Consider the following 7,867-nt stretch of genomic DNA (forward strand, 5'->3'; position numbering starts at 1 on the left):
GAGGGCTTTCTTGGCGTCCTCCCCACCCTCGAACTCTTGGGGGAATTCTTCCAGTGCAAGCTTGGCCCCGTCGTCGCGGGCGTGCCCGCCCCATGCGTTGCCTTCATCGCCATGCGGCGGACGAGTGACAACAATCCGTTTCTGCCCATCCCGCTGATCCAGTCGGTGAAGCTCTGGCAGAAATCTTACTTCAACATGAAGAACGTCGCTCCGCAAGGCGACTTTGTCAATCTGCCGGCTTACGTAGCCGGCCCGCTGGCTGGGAGGCAGCCCTCATGGTCCTACCAGGCCAGGTCGCTGTCATAGGGTGGGGCCGCCTCTGTTGCACGGCTCCGGGTGATGATCCAGTCGGAGGGCCTGACCGGGGCCGACCTGGTGGCCGCCTTCGTGGAGCGCTGGGTGCTCCCGCTCCAGGGCCGACCTCACATGATTTGTCAGATGAGCGGCCGCTTCGACCCATGCCTGCTAAGCACCAAGGAGATGCCCCACGACGAGGTGTCTTATATGGTGAACTATATATCCAACTGCAAGTTCGTCGAGGAGTGGCGGTACGGCAAGGAGCCGTATTCTCGCGCCAATCCTCCGCCTGTGGTAAGTTTCTCTTCTTTTCTTCTTTTCTTGTCGCCGGGTTCATGATGGCCGACTCCTGATCAGTCGGCTTGTTTTCAGCAGAACCCCCTTCTTCCGCTAGCAACCGGGGCTGCGGGGGTGGAACGCCAGTTTCTCCCTGACCGCACGGTGGACGATGTTGACGACCCGGACCTGGGGGCGGCCGCCATGGAAGACGACGTCGTAGGGGAAGGCGGCGAGGCAGACGGCCCTGGGCTCGGGGCCGCCTTCGAGGACTGGCCGGATGACGATGAGGCCGAAGTTGTTCCGCGCCATCAGCCGGCGCCCGATCATCAAGGCGCGGGCCCATCTGCCGTGTCGGCTGCTCGTGGTGGCGCGCAGAAATGTCGGGCCGCATTGACCCACTTCGGCAGCCGGCCAAAGAAGCCCAAGGGTACCACGGTGGCAACCAAGCGGGACAAAGCGGCCGCGAAGGCGGCCCGCTTCCACCAGGTGGTGAAGCAGCCGAGGCGGTTTCGGCGTAAGGGTCGCTTTTCTCACGCCTTTCTTTTTCCTCTTCGGTTGATATTCTTCTAAGCCCTCTTCTTGACTTATCAAACAGGGCCCCGCTTTCTCTCGAGCGGGCCTCTGCTGCCTCCATAGTCGGAGCCGTGGGAGGGTCTTCAAGCTCCCGCCATGTGGATCCCCATGCCGATCTCCTAGAGGCGACGGAGCGGAACGCGCGGGAGGCATGGGAGGAGTGGGAGGCGGAGGAGCGGAGGGCGGTTCGGGAGGTGAGGGAGAAGTCGGCGAAGGCACGAGCCCACGGCCGCGGAGAGGGAGGCGGAGGCCCTGCAGAACCAGCCTCCGCAGCTCGTCATCCCCCTTCGCGCCGTGGCTCCCGACATCCCACTGCGTCCGACGGAGGAGGCCGGCCGCGGACGGCCGGTGATGGAGAGGGAGGCGGTGCCGTCGCCGCCAACTGGAACGTGCCAAGGAGGCCGGCCTGATGCGCTGCTCGTGCAGCCGGTTGGAGGCGAGCTGACTGTGGGGGCGTATCTTGTGGTCTCGTCGCCGTCTCGTCGGCGCACGGGGAAGGCGACTTCGGTGCCGGAGCCGCAAAAAACTGCGGGCGCCAGCTCGTCGGCCTAGGACCCGGAAGCGGTCAGCGATAGCTCGTCCAGGTCAACGCCGAGCGGTGGGACGGCCGTGCTGAACGTGACGGCGCAGGACGTCCGGAACCGGCTTCAGGCCCAAGCTGCCATGCTGAATCAGTACACTCAAGAGTTTCTCACGACGCGAACGGTTATTCGGGTCAGTCCTCCTGCTCTTCGTCGATTGCTCCTGATTTCTTCCGTGGGGGCGCGTCAGTGCACCCACTGGGTGTAGTCCCCGAGTTCCGAGTCGGTTGCTGAGCAGGCGGCTTGGAACTTCTTGGTAGACTTCGATTGCCGTCTTGTTTTTACTCGCTTCTCTTATCTTACCTGCAGGAGTATCATAACCTCCGCGCAGCTGCTTTCAACTCCCAGGCCCAGGAGTTGAATCAGAATGCCACTGATCTGGCCAGGAGCCGGAGTAAGTGCTTCATCTTTTATCTTAAGTGGGGGCGCGTAAGCGCACCCACTGGGTGTAGTCCCCGAGATCCGCAGGGGGCCAATGCCGACTTGAGGGAGCAGCTCGGTGGGGCCCAGTCCGCCCTTCGTGCCAAGGAAACCGAGTGCAACGCCCTGGCTCAGGACCGTGATCGCCTAGCCAAGAAACTGGCCGACGAGAAGGAGAGCCACAAGACGGCCCTGAAGGCGGCGCAGGACAACGAGGCCGCCCTCAAAGCTGAATATGAGACCGAGGCGGCAAGCTGGGCCGAGGTGAGGCAGGCGCTGATGTGACACTCCAAAAAATTTTCATTTGGTTTTCAGCAAAAACCTTGTTGGATTTGAAGAAGGTCATTTAAAATTTTTCTTTCCAAAACCTCTCTCTCAAAAACTTTTTCCTTGGCAAGGATTTTACTTTTTTTGTGTCTTCTTCAACTCTGGTGTTTAAATTATGTAAACTTCCTTCTCAAATAAATCCTTGGAATTTATTTATTTCTTTAAAAAGTAATCCTATGAGTTTTGGGACCTCTTTCATTTTGAGACCACACATGGTTTTACCATGCCTCAGGTGGTAAAACCTTCCCAAAACCCCTCCCTCCATGTTGGGCAATCAAAAACTTTCTATTCCAACAAGTCCAAACCATTTTTGAATTTTATTTCAATTATTTTATCTCCCAAATCAATTCTGGCATTTATTTTGAACCTAGGTGATTTTCAAAGCAAGTACCATATTGCCTTTGAGTTTTGATCTCGAACCAACTCCTCTGGATAGTCCTTAGCACCCACAACCTAGAACCATCAAGATCCACTCTTCTTCTTTTCGAATTTTTCATATTTCAGCCTCTGCAAGTTTGGACCAGATTTTTCAAATTTGATGAAATTCATATCTTCTCTTCTCCAAAAATTCCACCAAAATTCAGGCAGCCCCCAGATGCACTGAGAGGCCACCCCACCAAAATTCAGCTCAAGGAGAGCCTCCCACATACCAAAATCATTCTGTCGAACACCTGGCCAGCACTGTTACTATGCACTTTTAGTAAAATTCAGAGTTTCAGACTTTTACAGTGTCGTTTCTTCATCAGAGACTTGTCATCGATCAACTGTGCGCCCTGGCGCGTTGCGCTCGGCCTCTCCTCCCTGGCCAGAGCACCGCACGCCCTCTTGGACGGGTGCAGGCGTCGGTGGCGGCGAGCATCGCCAGAGTTGGCAGCTTCTGCGGTGGCAGCGCCACCCGTGGCGGCCAACAGAAGACAGCGCCAGCTCGCAACGCTGTTCGGCGCCGCCCAACGCTCCCCTGCCCTCCACGTGGCCTCATGCACGCCCGCGCACCCCGCAGCACCGTCGCCGTGGCCCGGCAAGCACATGGCATGCTCTCTGCCGCCGACGGGCCCGCGCCGCCCCGTTCCGTCGAAACCCACTCAAGCTCCTAATCCAAGTCCGTTTAGCGTCTGAATGGGACCAGTAGACCTCCACGATGACGCCCAACTCCCTAATCTCCCCCGACCAAGCACTGCGCCCCCGTAACCATCGCCGGAGATCCCCGTTCACGGCCACCGCCTCGGATCGCCTATGAAAAGGGGCCCCGAGCTCGCCCTCGAACACGCACCACCACTGCACCCCACAGACACCCCGCCAGGCCACTAGGAGGACCTCGAGGAGGTCTCCTCCCCCAACTTCGGCCGCCTCGTTCTGCCCCGGCCACCAACTCGATCCACTCCGGTGAGGCCATCCCCGACGCCCAAACCTCGTCAGTAGCCTCCTCGAGCACCCAGTGATCTAACCCAAGCTTCAATTTGACCTCCGCAGCCCTCCCCTACGAGATCCAACTCCACCCGAGCCGCCGTCCGCCGGAGCAAGGACCGCCGTCGACGTGGTGCTCGCCGACGACCACCACCACCACCCACCGACGCGGAAGAACACACTGAGCACGTAGGTACCCTCCGATCCTCCTAACTCGCCATGGATCGCCGCCGGCGACCACCGCAGCTCTCGGGCGCCAACGCGCTCTGTTCCTCCCCCCGTTTGAAATTTCAATCCTGACGGGTGGGACCCCCTCGTAAGTCTCTCTTTTCTTTTAAACGAAACGTTTTCTGAAGGCGCCTTCTGCCAAAGTACGTCTCCCCTCTGGGCCGGCGTATTCTCAAACGAAGCGTTTTCTGTTTTTATAAGTTGGCCCCTGGAAACTTTCTGTTTCATCACAGATGAGTCCCTAGACTAAAACCCTTATAATTTTTAAACAGAAAATGATTTTTGATTGATTCTTTTTCTGTCCTCTTTAAAATTTTGTCTAGTTTTTTATCAGATTTATTTGAAAAATATTTGGAATATTTTTGTGCACCTCACGGTATTTACGTTAGCGCGTATGTTTCTTTATACCGTAGATACTGAAGGAGGTGACGGAACCGCGAACTTCACCGAGCTAGGCTCCGACTACTCTGAACCACGCAAGCATGTTTGAACTTTTGATATGATGAGTGTCATTGGCATGTTTGCATTAAGTAGTTTCATGACATGTTTATGAGCATACCGATGAATGTCATATTACATGCAAAGTTGAGGCAAGTGAGTTTTGAAAATCCATAAGTTGTTGGATGTGAGTTTGCATGGCCATGTGTTGGCATGAGAATGATTAAGATGGCAGTGTTGTAGCATGCCAGTCTTATGCCAGACTATTTGACTCTAGTGTCAACATGAACCAGCCCCGTTTCCATCCGTTTTCCCTTCCTGTACTACCACATGTTTTCCGCAAGGGATATGGATTAGTAAGTTGCAAACCGCTTTCCTGGTACACACCAAATTGAGAGGGCGTGATGATGGTTCCATGGCCCTGGATTAAAGCCAGTCATCCGGTCAGGGAGCATGGGTGTTTCCGATTGGGACCGAGAGGGGGCCACCCCTTAGAGTGCGCATATATAAATTTGATCCCATGCTATTCGAGATTGTGATCTCCCCATCTCAAAGTTTTTCTTGAACGCTGTCTAGGGTGATTCCTGGCATCGTGAGGTGGGATGGGTGTGTACTGGTTAGATGTGTTTCTTCCGAAATACCGTAAACGGAACTAGTCCTTCGTGACTACGGAAATCCGTTGGCTGTGGGAAATTTAGTACAAACTCTGCACAGTCAAAAATCCTTGAATCATCTTATCCATGTCCAAGTACTGTGTTCAACTTATCTTGTCCAGTGTCAGTCTCAGTGACAGAAACTCCGGTGAACCACATGAGTGTTAAGTCCGGTTAAATGCTTATTCCTGTGGATGGACTAACCCGTTTATTATTATGTGTTGAACATTTCCTATGAGTATTATATCGTTGTGAGCTTAACAGTTATGAATAATGAAATTTAAGCCCTTTCTGTGATGTCGCTCAGACGTCCGACTGTGGCACGCTTGTTATTTACTTTTCAGTATAAGCCCTTTCTGTGATGTCGCTCAGACGTCCGACTGTGGCACGCTTGTTATTTACTTTTCAGTATAAGCCCTTTCTGTGATGTCGCTCAGACGTCCGACGGTGGCACGCTTGTTATTTACTTTTCAGTATAAGCCCTTTCTGTGATGTCGCTCAGACGTCCGACTGTGGCATGCTTGTTATTTACTTTTCATTATAAGCCCTTTCTGTGATGTCGCTCAGACGTCCGACTGTGGCACACTTGTTATTTACCTGCGATATAAGCCCTTTCTGCGATGTCGCTCCGACGTCCGACTGTGGCACGCATGTCATGTTCTTCTCAATATAAGCCCTTTTCGTGGTGTTGCTTAGACGCCCGACTGCGGCATGATTATTTATTTGTTCACCCTTCGAGGCGTCGCTCCAGACACCCGATCGGCTTTTTAATTAATTTGTTGGGATTTCGGGAAGACTACCGCCCGACTCCCTTTTTTTACTTACCATGTTGTTCCAATAATTATTAATTTGAATGTGCAACACCAATTACTAATGACGCATTCATGCATGCATTTGTTATATCTTATGTTCGAACTGTCTTGCGAGTACTTTCAAAGTACTCACCTGGCTTGTTGGTTTGGCCAGATGTTGACGAAGGCGATCTCATGGATGAAGAGTTTGATAGCGAGTCCGACGCCTAGAGGAGTCCCAGTCAGTCTCGAGTGATCCTGGTTTTGGTTACTGTATTATATCCGCTTCCGCTACCCGAATAAATTCATCGAGCCTCACCTCGATGCTCGATGAGCTGCCAGTTTAGGAGTCATATTATCCACTCTCCACTGTGATATTCCACCACCACTTTTATCTCGAGTCAGTAGTATGCCACCACACCATTGTGTCATATCCGCCATTATGTATAATTATTGGCGTGCTTGTAATAATTTGTTGAGCAGCCTTAGCTCGACCTTGTAATATATTTTATGCTACTGGCTTACTGTATCAAGAATTTTTTCTACCAGTAAGGAGGATTTTTCCTCATTCTGGACTCAAAAGATCGGCTTCTCAATAAACATTTTATTGGAAAACCGGTCGTGACAGCTGAGTCAAGGCTACAGCCGGGTTGAAGATTTAATTGATGGTAAGCCGCCTTCTGCTTTGTTTCTTTGCCTGCCTCCTGCCATCTGACTCGTCTTTTGATTTTGAACTACTGCTTTCTTGTTTGTGCAGATTACTTTCCCGGTTACTCCGTTGCCGCTACCCAAGCCATCGAGGCCTACCGCGACGCGCGACGGCATGCAGGGGTCGAGATCGCGCCGGGTGCTGGCCGGTCACTTGAGGAGCAGCTTCTGGTGATTCAAGCCCACCTGCAGCCGGCTCACCGCATGCTCCGCCGTCTTCAGCGCGCCGGGGCGCAAGTGCTGGCCGCCCTCTGGCCCGGCGAGGCGGTTCCGCGCACCCCAAGTCGGACCGCCGACTGGCTGGAGGTTGCAGTCGGCCGCTTCGACGCTTGGAAGGCGTCAGCGGCCCGGTCCGATGCTGGGTGGGCGCTGGAGTTCGTCCGAGCTTGGTATCCTGGGCTGAACTTGGACCAGCTGAGCACCTGGCGGCAGGAGGCCGACGAGGAGCTGGAGGCGGCGCGGCCGCCTATCGTCCGGCGCGCCTCGGCGGTCGCCGAGTACACCGACACTAGTGCCTTTGCCCATGAGGTGAATGATCACGGCGTCGCTCAGCCGGAGGAGTGGTTCGGGCTGAACCCGACAGAAGGTGAGGACTCGGCGGAGGAGATTGCTTCCAGCGACGAGGGTGAAGAGGAAGAGGGAGAGGATGGTGAAAACGTCGTGCCAGATGGCGAAGCGACCAGCCAACCTCAGCCTGATCGTGCCTCCAGCAACGAGGCGCGTGCAAACGCGCCGTCTGCAAGAGGTGATGATCATGCCGAGACTCGCCAGCCGGCCACTCCTCCAGCCGGCACTGCCGTCTCTACCAACCTGCCCGACTCGCCCGTCGCTCCCTTGGCCTGATCCGCCATCCTTGTTTTTCCTGCTCGTTACTTTTGGACAACTTTTATTAAATTTGTGCAGTTCCACCCACTGGGGGTGTATTCAAATTATGTTGAATGCTGGCCTTTCGAAAGTCTTTTGTGTAAATATAATCATGCATGTGTTTGGCTTCCGTTCATGTTTGCTTTTCATCGTTTTGGCTTTTTCCTTTGCCGCCTTCCCCTGGTCGCCGCCTTCCCAGCCGGACAATTGCTCTGCAGTCTGTGGCTGGAGAAGGTCTTGACCGTTTTTTGGGAAGACAAGTACTCGAGCTTTCTTAGATTGTAGCAAGGTGAACGGGAAGCCA

General features: G+C 54.1%; 1 protein-coding gene across 1 annotated transcript; it reads left to right on the forward strand.

Annotated features, from left to right (window-relative positions):
* Positions 1-6,903: 6,903 nt before the first annotated feature.
* On the forward strand, positions 6,904-7,542 carry LOC147958691 (uncharacterized). The gene has a single exon (XM_087532252.1). It carries the CDS (start codon positions 6,904-6,906, stop codon positions 7,540-7,542), a length of 639 nt encoding a protein of 212 aa, XP_087388378.1.
* The last annotated feature ends 325 nt before the right edge of the window (positions 7,543-7,867 follow it).

The sequence above is a fragment of the Triticum urartu genome, chromosome 7A, assembly GCF_056163025.1.
Source record: "Triticum urartu cultivar PI428250 chromosome 7A, HENAU_Tu73, whole genome shotgun sequence".
NCBI classification, from domain to species: Eukaryota; Viridiplantae; Streptophyta; class Magnoliopsida; order Poales; family Poaceae; genus Triticum; species Triticum urartu.